Source organism: Gossypium arboreum, chromosome 6 (assembly GCF_025698485.1).
Source record: "Gossypium arboreum isolate Shixiya-1 chromosome 6, ASM2569848v2, whole genome shotgun sequence".
Classification (NCBI taxonomy): Eukaryota; Viridiplantae; Streptophyta; class Magnoliopsida; order Malvales; family Malvaceae; genus Gossypium; species Gossypium arboreum.
Window position 1 is genome coordinate 102,518,973 of NC_069075.1, and position 22,608 is coordinate 102,541,580.

General features: G+C 34.7%; 2 protein-coding genes across 4 annotated transcripts; both read left to right on the top strand.

Moving 5' to 3' along the window:
- Positions 1-12,234: 12,234 nt before the first annotated feature.
- LOC108462989 (G-type lectin S-receptor-like serine/threonine-protein kinase SD2-5) lies at positions 12,235-14,154 on the top strand. Its single transcript, XM_017762918.2, is given in 4 exon segments — positions 12,235-12,313; positions 12,316-13,165; positions 13,167-13,462; positions 13,464-14,154. Coding segments are annotated over 4 exon segments (1,692 nt in total). The 3' UTR covers positions 13,931-14,154.
- Positions 14,155-14,977: 823 nt separating this feature from the next.
- On the top strand, positions 14,978-18,142 carry LOC108463433 (putative L-ascorbate peroxidase 6). Of its 3 annotated transcripts, XM_017763376.2 has the most exons (10): positions 14,978-15,225; positions 15,319-15,433; positions 15,910-16,043; positions 16,175-16,245; positions 16,337-16,379; positions 16,483-16,579; positions 16,860-16,943; positions 17,135-17,256; positions 17,590-17,656; positions 17,890-18,142. In XM_017763376.2, the coding sequence occupies exons 1-10, from the start codon at positions 15,057-15,059 to the stop codon at positions 17,990-17,992; spliced, it is 1,005 nt and encodes a 334-aa protein (XP_017618865.1). In that variant the 5' UTR covers positions 14,978-15,056; the 3' UTR covers positions 17,993-18,142. The 3 variants fall into 3 exon arrangements, with proteins under 3 accessions (XP_017618865.1, XP_017618871.1, XP_017618884.1); XM_017763382.2 differs by lacking the exon at positions 14,978-15,225 and having other exon boundaries at positions 15,341-15,433; positions 15,921-16,043; XM_017763395.2 differs by lacking the exon at positions 14,978-15,225 and having other exon boundaries at positions 15,414-15,428; positions 15,921-16,043.
- Positions 18,143-22,608: the final 4,466 nt, after the last annotated feature.

A 22,608-nucleotide genomic window follows, 5' to 3' on the forward strand; every position in this document is an offset into this window, starting at 1 on the left:
GACAGGGTCTTACACGAAATCAAATACGATTCCGATCTCCCAGACATGGTCTTACACATAAATCATAAGTCAATGACAATGTCCCTAACGTGGTCTTACACGAAATCACATATCGGAAATCCTATGTCATGACATATGTATCCTAACTATTCCTATGGTTTGTACGGGGCTTTTCGGACGTCGTCCCATTATCGAAACTTTCTCAATTTCAAATAATCAGCTTCTATAACCATTTACCACATTTCAATATTATTTAAGCATGTATAAATTAATTCAATTACATTTATTTTTATATCGACTTACCTCGTACGGATTCAAACGAACAGAATCGACTACACGACAACTTTCGACTTTCCCCGGTCTAATTCCGTTTTCTTTGGTTCTTGATCTAAAAACATTCAAATTTGACTTATTCAATCAAACATTCATTCAAATCAATCCATATACACACATTTAGGGCATTTTACAAATTAACCCTCAATTTTCACATTTTAACACTTTAGTCCCTAATTCACAAAATCACAAAATACACAAAATTTCCTTTTTCACATACTTGGCCGAATATTCATAGTGTTCATATAAGCCCACATATTTCATTTATTTCACATTTTAGTCCCTCAAAATCTCATTTTTACAATTTAGCCCAAATTACTCAAATTCATCAAAAATTCAAAGACAAAATATATTAACCCAACACATATCTTTCATTTTCCATCAACTAACTTCACAAAGCTTACAATTTCATCAATAGCATAGCTCAAAATCATCAACAAAATCAGAAATTGAGGCATGGGCTTGATAGAACACTAAGCAACAATCACAAAAATGTAGAAATTATCAAAAACCGAACAAAATCCATACCTTAATCACCAATCAAAGTGTCGAAACCCTAATTTTGTATTTTTCTTTCTTTTTCTTTGATATATTCGGCCAACATGGATGTTAATGGCCTACATTTTCACTTTGTTTTATTAAATATAACTTTAATTACCATTTTGCCCTTAATTAATAACATATAAATTCCATTAACTATAGGCATTTATGTCCATCCATTATTCGGTCTATTCTCAACATAAGGACCTCTCATTTACAAAGACATAACAAATAGACACACTTAACATATGGCAAGCAACTTTTATATTTTATGTGATTAGGTCCTTTTATCAAATTAAACACATAACTGATAAAATTTTCCTACGAAACTTTCACAGATATTAATTCACATATTTTAAGCACGTAAAATAATATTAAAATATTTTTTAGACTTGAATTTATGGCCTCGAAACCACTATTTTGACTAGGGTCTAAATCGGGCCGTTACAATCAATCTCAGTTGCATCCTCTTGAAGTGTGGGACACATATTCGTAGGGTGTCATTACTTGTGCAAATACCACAAGCTTTCACTTATTGTGCGTTACCTATTGACATTTGTTGTACACGAGAGGTAAGATTAGAAATTTGACTTTGAAGAGAAAAGATACTTACCTCATTCACTCATCTAAATGAGGTGTCTTGTTGTGAGCCAAATTATTGTGAATTAGTGGCCATAACATTGATCAACTCCCTAGCATCTCTAAGAGTTTTTTTAACAATTGCTCTACCACTTGTTGCAACCATCATCTTCCTTTCCATAGGTAACAACCCCTCATAAAAGTATTGAATGAGAAGTTGTTCAAAGATCCCATGTTGAGGGAAACTCGCACAAAACTATTTAAATTTTTCCCAATAGTAGTATAGTGTCTCAGTGTCTCTTTGTTTGATGCACAAATCTCTGTCAGAATGTTAGCGAGTCGTGAGGAAATAAAATATTTGTCAAGGAAAAGTCTCACCATGTCTGCCCATGTGTTGATTGATCTAGGAGGCAAGTAGAACAACCAATCCTTTGCGTGGTCAGCTAATGAAAATGGAAAGGTACATAGTTTAATTTAATCTTCAATGATGCCTTGCAGTCTTATGCTCAAACAAACGACAGGGAACTCTTTCAAATTTGTTTGAGGATTTTTATTCTCAAGTCCGTGGAAGGTCGGGACTAAATGGATAAGCCTAGACTTGAGTGAAAATGGCACCTCTAGATCATGATAATCAATGCACAATAGTTGTTGCATGACATTTCGTGCATTCAATTGTCACAAAGTTTGCTCGGCCATGATTTCTTTTTCTTCTTCTTCAAAACTGCTAGTTGAATGAATTGATTCTTCTTCTTCTATAGTTTCTAAAAGAGGAGTTGAGGATGAAGAAACTCATTTACGATGCACAACCTCTTTTCTTAATCATCTTGTAGTTTTCTCAATTTCAGGATCAAATTCAAGTTCACCTGCATGTAAAGAACAGGGCATAAAAGTAAAAAAGTAAATAGAAATTACTCTAATTGGAACCACTCCCCAGCAACAATGCCAATATTTGGTAGGCTGTCGAGACCTCCAAAAATAAATATTGCTCAAAAAGAAAGAAAAACAAACTTTTGTAGAATGGTAAGCAAGGTCAAATCCACAAGAAGTGGGATTAGACTAATTCCTATAAAAATAAATGAGAATATAAAATTAAGGGGGGTTTAATAGTCTTGGAAAAAAACTAATAACAAATAATGCAGTCAAAACAGTAATATTTAGGAAAATTCAATGTTTGATAAATATCCAGCCAAGGGAAATCACAATTTTTAATTCATGGATTGATCATTGATTTTCAAAATAATTTTCTAAACTTCTTGAATAAATTGGTTATAGCTACTCAAGACACTCTAATAGCCTAATCCCTCCTTAGATTCTCAGTAATCAAAGAGACACTCGAATGATTACTTCTCTTGTTGATAAACAGACCCGTGGAGATGATCATAGGATTTAACTTGCCAACAGCTTTATGATTTAGAGGACCCAATTCTAGCCAACCATCTCACACCAGGGCAGATAATTTAAACTAAATTCTACACCTTCATAACCTGAGCTATTCACCACACGGATTAAAACCTTCCCACAATTACGGATGAGAAGATCCTAATTGGTGTATACTAATTTGAAAAATTGAAAAATGGCAAGTTCATGCAATTCACAAATCAATAATAATATGAAGAACAAAAGATGTAAAAATATTTAAGAATCTAAAAACATGAAGAACGATAATCTCACAATTCAATGAATCAAAAAACCTTGATAAAGCCCTTGACTAGAAAGAAGTAATTAACAATCCATGAGGAGAAATAGAATAATAAAAGAAATATGAAAGTCTTGTACCTCTTTTTCATGCCCCCCAAAGCCTCTTCAAATACCCTCCAAGATCTCCTAGATAAGAGTTCAAAATAAGGTTTTAAAATCTAAAATCCTAAACAATCCCTGAAAATAGAGCTTTGAAGAACTCTTCCATAAAGATAAGGGTTTGTTGAAAACTGCAGAACAAAAAACATGCAGCTTTTTTTCTTTGAGCATAAGTCGTGGCACGCTCTATTCTCCAACTTTTTTTGCCCATCTTCTTAGTCCATAAAATACCCAAACTTTATTTTGCCCATAAAAACCTCCATATGACTTCCAAATGATTTCAACTCTCTTTTTATCTACAAAATACAAAATTCAACCAAAAGATGAGTTTACAAGCATATTAAGTCATCAAAACACATAGGAAACGTCATCAAAACACATAGGAAACTTCTCAAAATATATGAAAAATTACACTCTAACACTTCTCATCGTGACGTCGCTCTCTGTTTGTACCCTACTTTGACTACAATACGAGGCATACTGTACAGATCTTCACCTTGACTCGTATTTTCACAATGTCTTCTTTTCCAAATCCCACCACGGGTCTATCTTGAACTTTGCAGGAAATTAACTGAGTCTAACCCGTGCTTGAACCTTGAAACCGAAAAACTTCTAGTCTTCGACTTGTGCACTGTCAAATCAAAACTAACTCAGGTTTATTTTCCATAAACGCAGTGCCCTATCTTTTCAAAACCTGTATCCAAAAGAGAACTTCTCTTTATTCAAAATGGTCACACATTTTTCCCTCCTATGACCAAGTTGTCTCTTCTTCAAAAGAGTTGAATATGACTCCTTAACAAACGAATGACACCAGTCACCATTGATTCTTGTAGAACATAAAAACTGTCAGTCTCTCTACCCTTCATCAAAATAGGAGACCCTTGAGATATCTTAATTCGTTTGACTCAATGTTAATTTTGCAACCCTTTGAGTCTAAATTTCCCAATGAGATGAGATTTCTCTTTAAATCAAGCATATGCCTGACATTTAATAATGTTCTGATTGTCTTTTCGTACATCCTAATCTGAACAAAACCAATACCAATTACCTTACAGGATGAGTAATTCCCCATATGCACAACTCCACTTTCAACTGAACTATATATGGAGAACCAGTCCTTGTTGGGACACATGTGGAAAGAACACCCCAAATTCAGAATCCGCTTGGACGTAAGTTTGAAGCTTTTGTTCATTGAAACCAATAAAAAATCATCACCCTTGTTGTTAATCAAATTAGCATCAGTTAATTCTTTCTCGTTGCTCTTAGCAACCCTTTTTATCTCGTAGTTTGTAACAATCTACCCTAATGTGACCTAACTTCTTACAGTAGCGACATCTCTTATCTCGATTCATTGATGTTACCAAAATAGAGGCTTGCTTATTTGACTTGCTACCCGAACCAAACTCATTGTCGAGTTTTTCTTTACTTGAATCAGATTTATCTATGTCAAAAATTAAGATCTCCCTAAAAGACTTGTATGAAAGAGGTAAAGAGCACAATAATTGCATAGCATGATCTTCATCGTCAATATAAACATCAACATTATTTAAATCAATCAAAAGAGTAATAAATTGACTTGTGTTACCTCTAAGTTACTTACCTTCGTCCAGTGGAATGTGTATAGTTGATGTTTCAACACTAATCAATTAGCTAGAGACTTTGTCGCATAAAGGGTTTCTAACTTTTTCCACAGACGTATGTTGTTTTCTCCATCAAAACCTCCTGCAAAACACTATTCGAGAGGCAAAATTGAATTGCTAACAAGACCTTCTCATCAAGCTCTTCCTATTATGATTGTTTTATATATGCGGCTTCTTCCCTGTAATGACCTTTTTCATACCATTCTGAATCAGTATTACCGTAATCCAAACTTGCCACAGATTGAAATTCGTAATGTTATCAAACTTCTTAATGTCTAACGTTATTGTTGTCATCTCTGAACAGCTTGAATGTGAAAATCAAACTAGCTAAGATATTAATTTTTTAGGGATAAATCTGATGAAGCATCGAACAAGTAAAATAACAAAGAAATTGAAAAGATCGAACACAAATATTTACGTGGAAAATCCTCCAGAGAGGATAAAAAACTATGGGCAAAGGTAAATTCACTAAAATGGCAAAAACAAAGAGTACAAAGATGAAGATAAAAACTAAATTCCAAACTCGAAAATAAGAACCCTCAAAACTTAAACACAAAATTCTCTGAAAGCTTGTAAAAGCTAATACCTAAATGTGTTATGAGTTAATCTTTCTAGGGTTAAAAAAAGATCTATTTATAAGTTAAATTCGTAGGTCAAGTAATCTTAAAATAATCTACACTAACCAAAGTTCAACTAGAACAAAAACTCAGAATTTAACTAGGAGAAGAAAATCGAGAAAATTACATGACACATCGTGACATCCCTTGTCATGTTGACGCGATAATCGTTTCTAGTTCTCTCTTATTTTCGTCGTCACATCGTTGCAATATTGCTCTTTGTTTATGCCTTAATTTAATCGAAATGTAAGGCCTATTCCGTAGAAATAAATAAATGAAAATTAAAAAATCAAATTAAAAAGAGGTTATCTACGCAATTTCAATAATTTCAACAAATTTGGAAACAATCGTCGCAAGTGTTATTTAAACAACTCATTTGACTTTGTTATTGGTAAGTACTAGCAAGTAACCAGGTTGTCTTTTTCATAACATTTTTAAAGACAATTTGTATTCTTTTTCCACAGTTTTCTTGCATTCAATACGTTGGATTTCTAAACCCCACGTAATAATTTAACTACTTTGTTTATCATCTTGGAATTCCTAGAGCAAAAAACCCATTAAATCGAAAGAAAGAAAAAACAACTCAAAAAGATGGTAAGGCAGCGTAGAATCAGATCTCTCTGTAGTTCACGACATGAATAGAAACAGATCGAAGGAACAAAAAAACAAAACCAGACCCATGTCTAAAAATCCACTTGTTTCTGCAATAAATGAGGTCAAAGCTTTAACCCTTTTCCTTTTAAACCATGTTCTTTGTAACCATTGCTGATGTTCATTGAAAGAACACTTTAGAAAATTTTGCATCTTTTTTTCTTACTTTTTGGTTCACTTTCTCGTGTTTTCATATCATCCAATCAAATTCATGGTCAAATAAGGCATGCCCATCAGTTCTTGAACCTCACTATTAATGGTTTCCATCCCTGGGCCAAGTTTTTATTTTTTCCTTCAGTTTAGGTCCCTCAAAAAGATCGCTTTCAAATAACTTGTTTTTCTGTTCCAAAATCTAAAGTTTGGTTGAATTTAGAGCTAAAATTGTGTCCTAGGCACAAAGTTCACCATTTTCTAATGGAAACTAAGAGTTTTATTGATTTCATTGGCTTCTTCTTACCACTGTTTACCCTTTTGTTCTCTAACATATCTATGGCCAACACTCGGTTCATTGGGTCTATTGAACTGGGTTTTCAAGGTTCTCAAATGAATTGGATCGAGAATAATGGGTTGTTCTTGGTACCAAACAACTCATTGTTTGGTTTTGGTTTTACAACTACTAAAGATGTCACATTGTTTTTACTGGTTATCATGCATTTGAAGACCACAAAGGTCATTTGGGAAGCTAACAGAGACTTCCCTGTTTCGAATTCAGACCAGCTTGTGTTTGAAAAAAATGGCAATGTTTTATTACATAAAGGACCAAGTGTTGTCTGGACGACAAACAGTGGTGAGACTCGCAATGGGATGTCTGGTCTGGTGTTGCAATGCTAGAAACTACAGTTAACCAGTGTTTAATATAGAGAAAATGAAGAACTAATTCTGATACTGTATATTGAATTGAAAACCTTGCTTATCGAATTCATTTTTACATGTAGTATTTATAGAACACTAGAATAACCGCACTGTAACAACTCTTCAACAAATGCAAGCTGTATTAATAGCTTCTTGCTAACTATCTAACTGCATCAACTAAATCTATATAAACTCTAGTATGCACCCATCTTCTCAACATGTAAGACTCGAAGGCAATGTCGAAATCGAGTAAAAGACGTCACTGATAGAGGTTTTGTAAGAACATCAGCTAGTTGGTCACAAGTAGGAACCTCATTTATCAGAAAAGTTCCATCCGCAACTTTCTCATGAACAAAAAATAAGTCTAGTTCTACATGCTTGAATTTTGAGTGTAACACAGGATTAGCTGCAACCACTACAGCACTTGAGCTGTCGTACCAAATAGTTGGAGTATCATTAGACGTAATTCGTAGCTCTTGAAGTAATGAAATTAACCAAGAGACCTCACTTGATGCAACGGCAAGAATTCTATACTCTGCCTCAGCCGTTGACCGAGAAATAACTTGTTGCTTTTTGGAACACCATGATACGGGAGTCTGACCGAAAAACATGCAATAACCTATCGTCGACTGTCGATCATCAAAATCTAACCCCCAGTTGGCATTTGCGTACCCAACTAAAGACAATCGAGTAGATGGACAAACAACTAATTCAAAATCAATGGTGTCACTCAGATACCGTAAGATACGTTTCAATACCACCATATGAGTATTAGTAGGACTGTGCATGAACTGATATATCCTATTCACAGCATACGTAATATCGGGTCTAGTCAGAACTACATATTGTAGAGCTTCAGCCAAACTCCTATACTCAGTTGGGTCCTCCAAGCGCTCTCCATCATCCTTAGACAGGGTAGACGAACTAACCATCGACGTATCACACTCTTCACCTGAACGATCGAGCACCAATCAAAAATGTCACGGATATATTTTTGTTGACAAAGATGAAGGCAACCAAAGGAGCAAGTAACCTCTATCCCAAGAAAATAATGTAACTCACCCAAATCCTTAAGTGAGAACTCACTATTTAACAATTTAACAAACCAAACTATGGACACAGACATATTACCAATGATTATAATATTATCAACATACACAAGCATATAGAGAATGGAGCTAGCTTTCACCCGTACAAATAACGATGAATCAGACTTAGAACCAACAAACTCAATCAAGATAAGAAATTGCTTCAATTTCTCAAACCAGGCACGAAGAGCCTGACGGAGACCATATAGAGCTTTCTTCAGATGACAGACAAGAGGTTTCCCATCTGAATCATACTGTTCATATCCCGGTGGTTGTTTCATGAATACCTCAGTGTCAAGATCACCATTCAAAAAAGCATTATTGACATCGACTGCTATAGTGACCAACCTTTGGAAACCGCAACAGACAAAATAACCCGAATAGTAGTTGGTTTCACTACAGGACTAAACGTCTCCTTGAAATCACACCCAGGAATTTGAGAATAGCCTTTAGCAACAAGCCGAGCCTTCCGTCTGTCAATAGTGCCATCTGGGTTTCGCTTAACCTTAAAAAACCACTTACACCTAATAACCTTGCGATTTGGTGGTAAAAGAACAAGCTCCCAGGTAGAGTTACGAATAAGAGCCTCATATTCTGCCTGAGCTGTAGCATGTCCCTCTGTGGATGACAAAGCTTCTTCAATTGTAGAAGGTTCCATTACTTCAACAGACATGACTTTAGGTTTGAAAACACCAATTTTTGATTGAGTCAGCATCAGGTGAGTATTGGTCACAGGGGGGTTGAGGCCTGACCATCAACCAGACAATCAACATTAAGATTAGGTCGAGAAAAACTAGAAGACTCACGATCACGATCAGTGCCAACTACAGGTTAAGTGTCTACAGAATCATGTGTAATCGGGCAACTTGTTTGTGGAGAACTCATCATAAGTGGCGGAGTGACAGAGGGATCTACAGACTGAGGAGCATTGGTTTGAACAAGCGAGACAAACATTGAAATAGTTTGGCTCTGTATTGACAGATTCCTTTCAGGAGTAGGCTCAGAGAAGAGAAACCTATTTTCATCAAATACCACATGCCTGGAAACAATAATCTTACCAGTTGGTAGAAGACACTTGTACCCCTTGTGCTGAGTAGTGTATCCTAGAAAAGTAGAAGGTTGAGAGTGAAAATCCAACTTATGTGCCTAAAATGGGAATAAATACGGAAAGTAACAACACCTAAATACCTTCAGATAATTGTAGTCTAAGTCATGCCCATAAAGTACTTTAAACGAAGATTGACCCTTTAGAACTGGAGTAGGAAGTCGATTTATGAGATGTACCACACAGCAAAAAGTGTAACCCTAGTAATCCATAGATAAGCCAGCGTGAGCTAAAAGAGTGATGCCCATGTCAACTATATGGCGATGTTTGCGCTCAGCCACTCCATTTTGTTCAGAAGTATGCGGACAATATAATCGATGAACGATTCCTTGAGAAGCCAGAATAGACGTGAAGGCCCGATATTCTCCACCCCAATCACTCTGAAATTGTTTACTATCCTTCCCAAATTGAGTTTTAACAAGTTGGAATTGAATAAAACATTGAACCGCCTGAGACTTTTGACAGAGTAAGTAAATCCACGTAAAACGAGTACATACATCAATAAACGCAATAAAATACCAATTATTTCCACACGCAACTAAGGAAGGACCCCAGACATCAGAGACAACCAACTCAAAAGGAGTACTATATTCAGTAGTAGAAGGTGTAAATGGCAATTTATGCGACTTGCCTTTTTGACATGTCGTACATACACCATCAAGACAATCTTTAGTCGAAACAATATTGCATTTTTCCAAAACACTCTTAACAACAGTAGTAGACGAATGACCAAGACGTTTATGCCACCAAGAAAACACATCGCCTTCATTAGACTTAGTATGAAGCACAGTGGAGGCAACAACTGGAGCTTGAGCATACTGACTAGACAGATCTGGCAGAGAAAACTGATATAACCATTATGAATGTGGCCCTTCAGCAGTGTTTCCTAGGTCATGACATCCTTAATAACACAATACGTCGGGTGAAACTCAAAATACACATTATTATCTTTGGAAAATTAAGACACAGATAACAAATTTTTTCGTATTCTCGGTACACATAAAACACAACCGAAGTAGTTTAGAGCGCGCAGTTAAAATACCATGACCAATACACGAGATTGGGGCGGGTGTCCCATCACTCATTAGAAGAGAAGACATACCTGGATACGGAGTGGAGTCTCACAGCACTAAAACATCACGACAGACATGATTGCTAGCCCCCGAGTCAAGGTACCATGAGGCAAAGGCAGAACCAACAGGCAAGGGTATATACGAGTCTGTGCCACCATCAGTAGTGCCAAACTGAGTAGTATTAACATGCAAACTAGATGACTCTGAAAAATCAGACGCATGCAAATCACCGACCCTAGGAAGACCAATACACGGGTCTGAACCAGTATAGACGTGAGCGCACAGTTTGGTTCTCCAAGGAATAGGTGAGGCTGAAGCATCACATCTATCACGATTGGATTGTCCAACAAGACGTCCATGACCCAATGGACAGCCCATTTGAACGCAATTACTTATTGGCCCAACACCATTTAAATTTTCAGGCCCAAAAACATCAAGATTTTCATCCATCCTATTTACCCCAGCTTGCGCATGTAAAACATCATTAGCAGTCGGCCTGTTTGGCCCATATTTAGCAGGCCTATACGCATACCCAGGCCAATTCAAATTTGGAAATTCCGGATGCACATTAAACATACCTGTAGACCCACGTGCTCCAGCTGGATTGCAATTTGAGAAGCCATTTTGACCAAGTTGATTGTGAGCAAAATAATGTTGGCCATTTGGATGGGAGAGCTTCAACCATTGCGAAGAAGACCAGCCCCCACCATCACCAAAAATTCCTTGCGGCGCATAGCCAAATTGCCCAGTAGAGTGCCCAAACGCCGGCGCTGGAAAATCATTCACAAGTGCAGCCGATCACCATCTCACTGCAACTGATTCATCATTAACGAGGCATCAAACTCACGATTGAATCTGTAATAGCATTTCTGAGCAAGTTGCCCAACTCTGTTGCAGATTTGACATTGCACGCGCGGCCGGAAACCTCTCCCATGGCCACCGAATAGAGGGCACACACTACGAACAGAGCCTTCTAAATTTTGCGACGGCGTTCTCTCGACGAGATTTGCGTGCAAATATACCTCTTGAACCGCCCTTAGCTGGCGATTCTCATACTCCACCAAGGCATCGACAAGTTTTTGAAACGGCACTAAGTCGAACGAAACAGAGACCGACGAGACTATGGTATCAAATTCAGGAGGTAATCCGGCAAGCATAATTTCCGTCTTCTCAGCCTCTAGAATAGGAGTGCCTGAAGTTTCCAAAAGAGCACCCAAATTCTTTATACGAGAATCATAATCCTTAATCGAGAGCATACCTTCCTTTAATGAATGAAGCTCGTGACGAATCCTAGATTGTGTAGTACCGGTGTCAGCCGCGAACAAACTTGTTGCTGTTGTCCACACATCGCAGGCCGTTTTGGCGTCCGTAAATGAGGTTAACAAGGAGCTACTTATCGTTGAAAGCAACCACGATGCAAGAAACTGATCTTGTTTCATAAAAACCAGCACAGATGGATTGGGAGCAAGACTACCATCTGGTGACTGAACAAACCTCGCCGACGAAGACAAAGTGCGGTCTAGAAATCCTATCAGACCATATCCTCATAAGATTAAACGTACCTGTTGTTGCCATTGAATGAAGGTTCCTTCATCAAGTTTCACAAGATCATGCCGAGGAAAAGAGTTGACGACCTTTTCACCAGTGAAAGCAGTACAACCACCATCAACCGCAACAGAGTCAGCAGATTTTGTGGCAGCCATAACACCAAGATCACATAGCGACTGATACCATGCAAGAAACTATACTTAACCAGTGTTTAATATAGAGAAAATGAAGAACTAATTCTGATGCTGTATATTGAATTGAAAACCTTGCTTATCGAATTCATTTGTACATGTAGTATTTATAGAACACTAGAATAATTTCACTGTAACAACTCTTCAACAAATGCAAGCTGTATTAACAGCTTCGTACTAACTACCTAACTGCATCAACTAAATCTATATAAACTCTATCATGCAGGATTCAGGGAATTTGGTTTTCCAAAGGGGTGATGGGAAAGTAATGTGGGAGAGCTTTGGTCATCCTTCGAATACCCCATGTTTAAACAAGGGATGAAGCTTGTAAGCAATCCTAATCCTAATAGCTTGAGTTATGTCCTCAAAATTGAGCATGGCAACATGGTTCTCTCCGCCAGTTACTCGAATCCACAGCCCTATTGGTCGATGGGAAAAGATGCTCGAAGGAACATTGACAAAAACGGTGGGAAGGTGGCTTTTGCTTCTATTGATGGGAATTCGTGGAGGTTCTTCGATGAAAGCAAAGTGTTGTTGTGGCAGTTTAGTATCTCGGATTTGGTTGATGTAAATGTGAAAGCAACTTGGATCGCAGTGTTGGGAAGTGATGGGTTTATAAGGTTCTTCAATCTAAATGCAAAAGGGTCTTCGGGAACTTCAAAAGTTCCCGATGATCCGTGTGGTACACCTGAAGCTTTTATGCCTTATTTTGTTTGCTCCGATTTGGTAGGAAACACTAAGTGCCAGTGTTCGTTGGAGCTTAGCCCGAGCACTTGCAAAACTGGCATTGCTTCCCATTGTGATAATGGAAAGGATGGTGATGTAGCTCTTATAGATGTAGGAACCGGCCTCGATTATTTCACACTTGGCTATGTTTCTCCTTCATTGAAAATCGATCTGAGTGGCTGCAAAGCATCTTGTGTTAGTAGTTGCCACTATATAGTTATGTTCTATGACAACAGTTCGAGGGATTGTTTCTTGTTTAATGACGTTGGGAGCTTTCAGAGATCTAAACACAGGTCCAATTTGGTTGCTTTTGTGATGTCGAGAAATGAAAATGGTGGAGAGGGTGCAAAAGGGACAAGAGCCTTCCCATATGTTGTGATTATAGTGGTTTCTACTATAGTTTTCATTTTAGTCTTACTTTTTGTCATTGAGATACTATAAGAGAAAGAGAGCAATGCTAGAATCTCCTGGTGACATTTTAGAAGAGGATACCTTCTTTGAGGGTTTAACTGGAATGCCTACTCGGTTCACTTATAACGACCTTCAAATTTCTACGAATAACTTCTTTGTTAAGCTCGGAGAGGGAGGATTCAGCTCGGTGTACCAAGGAACACTTCCCGATGGAACTCAGCTTGCTATGAAGAAATTGAAAGGTATTGGTCAAGGGACAAAAGAATTTCGAGCTGAAGTTGGCATTATCGGATGTATCCATCACCTCCAAATGGATTATAAGCTACGCAATATCAGAGAATAGCTACGTTTACAGCTATGGCATGCTGCTGCTGGAGATCATCGGGGGAAGGAAAAACTTTGACCCCTCCGAATGTTCATAAAAATCGTATTTTCCATCCTTCGCTTTCAAGATGTTAGGGAAGCTTATCGAAATCCTTGATCCACGGCTGAGCATAGAAGGCAAGGAGGAGAGCATTTACACTGCTATCAAAGTTGCATTATGGTGCATACAGGAAGATATGCATTTAAGGCCATCAATGAACAAAGTTGTTCAAATGCTAGAAGGTCTCTTCCCTGTTCCAAAACCACCAATGTCTTCTCCGTTAGGTTCTCGGCTTTATTGGAGTTTATTTGAATCGACAGGCGTGATTGGAGATGGCACAGTTTCAGCCTCAGCACTATCGGAGTTCAACGATGGTGATTATCTTTCAGCTGTTCGACTTTCTGGTCCTAGATAACGGTTTCTTGGGAGGACAGTTGTAGTTCAACTGTTCCCAACATAGTTCCTTTTTGTTTGTATGATAGTCATGGATTAGAGACAAATCTCAAAATAGAACATTAACTTGATTGGATATGCAATTTAATCATGAATTTAGATTTGGTGGAGTTATACACACAGTTTTGAGGTGTATATATGAATCTTTAATTTTGATTTGATTATATATATTTACATAAATAAATATATCAATTTATTTTGTATTTAATTAATATAATTATTTACATATTCAATATATAAATTTATAATGGTACTACATCGAGTCAATTTTAAATTAGCATCCAATCAATTTTGATATTACAAATTTTGAATAATTCCATGAATAATTCTAAATATGGGTTAATTTGGATAAATTTTATTTTAGATTTGTGATTTTTGAGTTAAAATTATATTGAGTTTGGATCATTTTAAGTCGTAAATAGTAAAGGTATAAACGAGATAGTAGTGTTGACAAGTTATTCGAGTTTGAGTTCGACTTGAAAAGAATTCAAACCTGAATCAATAATTATCAAGCTGAGCTTAAGCTTAAGCAACTCAAGCTATCGAGACGAATTAGAGCTTAATAATACACTTGTGAGTATAATCAAACTTTTTTTATTTTTAATATATATTTTAATTATTTTATATTTTAAATTATTTTATTATCTTGAATATAATTATTGTTAATTCTACTTTTATTATTGAGTCAATTCAAGTTCGAGTTTAACTTAATATAAATTTAAGGCTTATTATTTTATTATTTTTGACATGTAATTATCTTATTAAGTTACCTAAATAATAAATTACATCTCATTAAAAATATTTCACATCATCCTCAGTAAATTTTTTAATAACTTTTATCAAATTTGTTAGAAAAAGCAATTTGAAAAAAAAATTGATGGTAAAAAAACTCAAAAATACAATTAAGACTATTTTGATAAAACATGTAAAAGTTGTGGTCAAATTTATTATTAAACCCAAATTTAATTAAAATTTGGAACCTATATACAAAATTTGATAAATCAACTTAATCCAACTGCCATATTAAAATCGATGATTTGGCATCAGTGTGTGTGAACCACCCATTTTGAAACCTTCAATAGAAGAAGATGACGAGTTCATCAGCAACCTTAAGCTTCTCTTCATTTTCTTCAACCTCAGCCCTATCTTTATCTAAATTCAGATTCAAATTTCCCTCCTTTTCACGAACCTCCTCTCTCTCATCTCGCGCCAAGCCATTCACCGCTTCTTCTTCCACCACCACCCACAACATCTCAGGTACTGTAATTTCAAAGAAAACCCGATCAGTATGCGAAGTTTTAATCTTTTTTTCACCACTTTTACTTTTTTAAAAATTGTTTTGATTTACAGGAGAAATTCGCCATTGCAGTTTAAGTAGGAGGAGAGGGCTGGCTTTTACTGCAACGCTACCGTTTCTTCTTCCTCTGCATGAATTTGTAGACTCTGTTGCCGCTAAGGCAGTTGAGTAAGCAACTAATAAACGAATTCTTCTTAATTGGTGTTTGATTTGAGCATGTTGAGTGAAGACAGATTCCTTCGGAAAAGTTTTCGAAGTGTCATCCGCTAGAAGCTGTCAAACCCTCCACGGGTTAGTATTGTCCTTGTTTAGTGTTTTGTCTCCCAATCTGCTTGAAGAAGAGTAGCATACTTGCTCATAAATATCCTATGTGCTGTATAGGGTTAAGGTCAAATCCTACTAGATGCAAATGTTCATATTTCATTGATAGGTGGTCATGTATCGATTCATCCTGACAAGACACTTTCACCCTGTTGAACCTGCCACCTCTTTAGATAAAACCTTAACCGCATATAATACCGTCTTGTTGAGAGGTTCATTGGCTCTAGACAGACGACACTTCAAGGACTCATCTTGAAGAAGTCGGCCTTCCTTAACAAAATGTTAGATTATCAAATGTGAATCGACATTCTTTATTGATAAAGGTCAGGTTCAGGTCAAAGCGAGTATATGCGTATAAAGGAAGAGATAATTAAAGTAGTAACAAAGGGAAAGGCTGCTGGTGTTCTTCGTTTGGTATTTCATGATGCTGGAACCTATGAAATGGATGAAAATTCAGGTACCCCATCACTTGCCACATTATGCATTGATAGAAATTTAGCAAGGATTTAAGCTTGTTTTAACATTATTGAATCGAATTGAACTCCAATTTTGTTGCATGCTAAGTTGCTAATGTTTACCTATTGGCAGGTGGTATGAATGGTTCCATAGTTTATGAACTCGAAAGACCTGAAAATGCGGGCCTCAAGAAGTCTCTGAAGGCACTGTCTATGTATTTATATGTACTTTTCGGCTTTTTTTTTATTTGCTCTTAAGTTGTCATACTTGAATTGGATGCATTGGTCTTTTTAGGTTCTAGAGAAAGCCAAGAAAGAAATCGAAGCTATACAATCAGGTTTTTTTTTTTTTTCTTTATGCAATATTGGATGAAAATGATTTTGATGGAAATGAACGGCATATCATCACGCTAAGATGTGGATTTTCTTTTCCATTATTAGTATCATGGGCAGACATGATTGCTGTTGGTGGAGCTGAAGCTGTTTCCGTTTGCGGAGGTCCGAAAATCCCAGTTACATTAGGCCGACTAGATTCTGGGTGAGCACCTAGCTTTGACCATTTAGAATGACACAGCTTAAATAATAGAGAACTTGATATCTAGACACTTCAATTGAAATTCGAGAATGGCCAAATGAGTGTATAGTTATTTGCAGATACAGTAACTATTATACGATGTAGCAGACTTTGTTTTTTGCTTCTTTTCCGGTTTTAAATATGTTAAATATAAGTTCACTCTAGCTTTAACTCGGAGTGCTGGTTTATTTCTATTACATTTTTGTGGCATCTACTTGAGATTTTTGCTGAAAATTCGATGTAGGGAGCCAGACCCTGAAGGTAAGATGCCTGAAGAGTCTCTGGATGCTTCTGGCTTGAAGCAGTGTTTTCGACGAAAGGGCTTCTCGTGAGTTTTTTCTTGCAAGCATCCTTTTTCATTTTCTTGATCTGTGTTGACAGCTGTTTTGATCTCCATTTATCAATATTCGATGGTTTAATACCCAGATATAGAATCATTGTCAATAAAGCTTAGTTTTGAACTTAGCTTTAAACATCATGTTTAAAGAAATACATGGCATGTTATTCTCATTTTTGCAGAACACAAGAACTAGTTGCTCTGTCTGGGGCGCATACTCTTGGCAGTAAAGGTTTCGGAAGTCCGGTTGCTTTCGATAACTCGTACTTCAAAATTCTTCTGGAGAAGCCATGGAATTCTTCTGGTAACACAATTCAACTCAACTCATATTAATACAATATTTTTTATTTCTTTAATTATTTTCTTGTTTTTAATCAACGGATTGAATATCTTTTCAATCCTTGGCTCTGAAAAGTGCTTGATGATACAGATAATCCTAATGTTAGTTGCCAATTAATACGAATACTATCTATAATTATGAACTATGAAGGCATTTCTAGCCCTCATGGACCGACCTTATTCACAAAAATAAGAGCACTAAGTGATACCTAACGTGTATTTTGGGTTGGCTGTCGTTTGCTTTATATTTGAGCTAGTGAACTGCTGACACATTTATTTACTGATTGTTCTCATGTAGCTGGTATGACGAGCATGATCGGACTTCCTTCAGACCGTGCCATTGTAGAGGATGACAAATGCTTAAGGTTCGTGTTGAAAATCCGCTTAAATTTTTCTTTCAATGGAGTTCATTACCAAGCCTAGTTTGGGTTTAAGGGTTCTCTATTAAACAACATTTAATTCAATTCTCACTGACAAACTGATATAGCGGGACAAACGAAGTATGGTTATTTGAGAATGAACACTTGCATGCATGAAAAGGCTTTCATCAGCATACTCAAATAACAGACTAACGGGAGAGCTTATTTGATCACCGCAGGTGGATCACAAAATACGCAGACGATCAGAATATGTTCTTTGAAGATTTTAAGAATGCATATATGAAACTAGTCAATTGTGGTGCAAAGTGGAAGAGCATGTAATTAATTTTGGAAGAGTAAACATTCTCTTCTTGTCTTGTCTCCTTGATTGGTCAAGACTCAGCAGGAAACTGTTGTGTAACAGATGAATTAAAGGAGGATTTATGTATACATTAAGATCTGAGAGCAGTTAATATATCTGGTTTGGGGCAATTTTTCAAGGCCTTGCTAATGTCTCTCAAGTTGGTTTTCGGTCTCTGACAGGTCGCTTTGTAACCAACCCCAAACATCTAGTACGCTATAGCTTAAAGAAAACTCGAGCCCAGAAGACCTTGAGCAATTAGCATGACCAAATGTGAATCTAAGAGCAGTCCACGTTACATGGTAAATAGATGTCAAGAGTGTTTCATTTTTAATAGATAGATGGAGTTGTCGAGGTTGTTGAGCCAAAAACTGGCCAGTAACCTTCGGGCAACCCAAAGATCTGGTATAAATACTTATAGGTAGCATACATCACTATCTTCACCTTCTTTGCCTTTGCTTATTTCCTTTTCCTCACCAGAACCATTACAACTCGAATTGTGGATACAGAAAGAAAAGTGGAAATTACTTAATGAAGCTATGAGCAAGCTAACAAAACGGAATGAAGCTACTATTGAGCGGACATTTGTAGCTGAGGAGCCGAAGAACCCAAGCTGACAGTAATAAATTATGAAGCTGACTATTTAAATGATGAACCGGCACATAAATAATTCTAGAATGAGACGGCTGTAATATTTTGGTTTTTTTATAAAAATAACATTAAAAATAATTTAATACAAAAATAGTATGGAAAAAATATTAATTATAAAAATGAGATTTTTTTTAACGGTGCGGCCGTACTTATTCCCTAATTATAATGTTTTAGAAAAATGAATTTGTATTGGTGTGGTCCAACATAGCGGTGGTATCGGCATGTATTCTTTAAAAATATTTATATTTTTAATTGTATATACTGTAGTTTATAAATAAGAAAAAAAAATTATTGATACCATTTAACATATCGGCGATATCATTTTAATTTTTCAAAAAAAAATGGTTGACAAAAAAAAGTTGCTGAACAGAAAAAATAGCCACCGACTGTCAGCGACACCAATTTGAAAATTAATTTTTTTTATCGTTTAAATGGTTGTTGTCATGCTTTCAAGCAACACCAACCCCTTATATATCACCTCTTCACCTTTAACAAAAATAAAGAGAAAAAAATTGTTTAGCAAAATCGGAGATAACAGAAAAAGGAAAAAGAGAAAAAAAAACTATTTAACAAAATGGGAGAGAAAAAAAAGAGTCGATAGAAATCAAAATTGAAACTAATATATTTGTTTTTTATTTTAGACTTCAAAAATCAAGTTTGAGTTTATAAGGGTAGTTTGTAATTATTTTTATGTAATTTTATTTTATTTTATATTGATAAATAGTAATATGATATGCAAGTTATATTATTTGATAAAAAGTATTTTTGTTGCTTTAAAATGATATGAATTGTTTTAATAAGAACTAATCTTTTTTTAATTTATTTTACAGGTTTAGTATTAAAGATGAATAATCAATTATTTATATACATTCATTTCGATAGGGGTAATTTTATAAATAATAGTTAGTTGTATATTTGAATTGCGTCGGCAAAGAGGACTAAGGCTTAACAAACAATGTAAAACTTGATGGAATGAAACAAAAGATTAGTGTAAAAACTGCTCAACCTTGTGAGAAGAGAATGTCCAGACTATTTTATAAATTTCCAATTTAGTCAAATCCGTGCAAATATAGGGAGATGTAACTTGTACAGAATGATGATATGAAGACTATAATCGCATTGTATTGCTTGTTTGGAACGTTGAACCAATTAAGTTGCTCACTGAGTTAGCGGATGTTGAGCACATTTAAAATGTCACAACATTAAATCAACAATATAGAGTTCAAGATTCGTACATACAGGGGCGAAGCCAGAAAATTTTTTTAGGGGGTCCTGATGAAATTTTAATTTTTTATAGTTTATATCTTTATAATTTGTAAAGAATTAAATTGAATTTTTATAATTTTAGGGGGGCAAAGTGCAATTTTACCTTTACTAATTTAAAATTTTTAAAAAAATTTAAGGGTCAAAATAATAATTTTACATTTTAGAAGGGCCGGGGCCCATGCCAGTCCGTCTGGCTTCACCCCTGCATACACAGAGGTTTTGAAGCGTATGTTGGTAGACGATCTTTTGTACACTAGTTTGACTTTTACTTGAATGTTAGGTGGGTAGAACCATGCGATTATAGAGCGGCACCAACATAGGGAGACAATCCACACCAACTAAACCGAAAAATAATTAAATAAAATATTCACATAATAAAAATATCAATCTCCAACTAAACAAAAAATTAATTAAAATAAATTACCATAACTCGTATTTTTGCAACTGAAATTTAAGTATCTTTATTATATATATATATATATATATATATAAACATAATTTATCTAGTAAAATGTAAACTCAAACACAAACAATTTTTGTTACAAACTAAAATGTAATATTAAACATTAAATCTAAATATTACAAGTAAAATATTATAATATACAAATTATTATTACAAACTAAAAAAACAAAAAAACTAAAACTATCGTAATCTGTCCATAAAACTCAAACAAAAATATAATTTTAAATATTAAATTTAAAAATTAAAAATAATTTAAAATATAAATATATATATATATAATATACAAATTATTATTACAAACAATAAAACATACCTTAAAACTATCACACTTTCTCTTTAAACTCTAACACAAACAAACTTTTCCTTCAAAAATTCCAACAGCCAACTACAATAAAAAATAACAATAAATTAAAATATAAATATATATAATATACAAATTATTATAACAAACAATAAAAATATATCTTAAAACTATTACACTTTCTCCTAAAACTCCAACAAATTCAAACTTTTCCTTCCAAAATTTCAATAGCCAACTATGATAAAAAATTAGCAATAAATTAAAATATAAACATATATAATATAAAAATTATTATAACAAACAATAAAAATATATCTTAAAACTATTACACTTTCTCCTTAAAACTCCAACACACAAATTTTTCCTTCCAAAATTCCAAAAGCCAACTACGCTAAAAAAAAATTAGCAATAAATTAAAATATAAACATATATAATATACAAATTATTATAACAAACAACAAAAACATACCTTAAAACTATCACACTTCCTCCCTAAAACTCCGACACAAACAAACCTTTCCTTCCAAAATTCCAACAACCAACACATAAATAATACCATTCTTTTTCTTCCTCAATTTCAAAATTGACTTGAGGGAGGGGGACCCTTGGTAACTTATATAAGCCAACGGGACCAATTGGTCAGAGACTCCCCCAACCCAACTTTTTTTTTTCTTTAGTTTTTTCCTCTCTTTTCTTTCTAGTAGGCCATTTAAAAAAAAAATTAAAACAATATTGCCAATGTGTCAAACAACACTAATAAAAATATTTTTCATATTTTTAAACTACCGTATATATAACTAAAATATATGTATATTTAAAAATACATATTGAGGCTACCACTATATCAAGTGGCACCAATAATTTTTTAAAAAAAAAACAATAAAATTACGTGGTGATTAGGGGAAAAGTAGGATTGTGCCACCAACCAGTTAGGCAGCATCAATATGCACAATAGAAAAAACATTTCATTTTTATAATTAATCTGTTTTTCTTATTTTTATATTTAATTATTTTTAATATTATTTTCATATAAAAAAACTGCAATTTTGTATATTGAATGATATTTGTTTAATGGATTTAATAAATTTCCTCCTCTCTTTATTCCTCTTCTTTTTGGTCTCTCATTCTTCTCTCTCTTTTTTTTCCCTCTTTTATGGTTGCTTCTCTAAGTTATTATTATGTGACATAAACGAATATGTAAGTACCACATTTTAAGAAAACGTTAAACTCTTAATATTATTTGACATTTTGTTTTGAAAAATCAGATTGGCAGCAGATTCAGATTTCCATTAAAATTTCAAGGGTTAGATTTATACTTAATTTGCACCCGCCTTTCTTTTAGTTATATAATCACTTATAACATATATTTTGATGTTTTTTTATTTTTTATTTCTGAATTAATTATTTAACATTTATTTAAAATTTTAGATTAATATATATTTATATATTTATATATTACATTACTCGAATTGTTACAACACCTTATCCGACTCATGTATCTCTACGGTAGCGTACACTATCGATGATACCTTCACATGCCAAATGTTGGGATTCACCGGGAATTCAGACGGGATGCATTCCCGAATTGTCAGATTCTCGCATGGCGTCCATACAAACTATATTAAAATAATAATAAAAAATAAGTTATATATATACTATTAAATCTCAAATCAAATACTGTCATAAAATAATTCAAATTTAAAAAAAAATACTTACCTCCGTTTCAGATCGTTGGTCTAACTGAAGCTATATATCTAATGAATTTGTTAACAGAATAATTTAAACTCCGCTTCAGAATACTTACCTCCGCTTTAGATTGATAGTCTCATGTAACTCAGCTCATGATTCCACCTATTGAAATAATTTGTTAACAGAATAATTTAAACTTTAATTTTTTTTATCATGGTAAATAGATT

Bases quoted from the DNA above. Each gene is read 5' to 3' on its own strand.
- LOC108463433 (XM_017763376.2), top strand. From the start codon at position 15,057: ATGACGAGTTCATCAGCAACCTTAAGCTTCTCTTCATTTTCTTCAACC. The intron at 16,044-16,174 runs GTACCCCATCAC...ACCTATTGGCAG, and splicing joins TGAAATGGATGAAAATTCAG to GTGGTATGAATGGTTCCATA. The intron at 17,657-17,889 runs GTTCGTGTTGAA...TGATCACCGCAG, and splicing joins GAGGATGACAAATGCTTAAG to GTGGATCACAAAATACGCAG.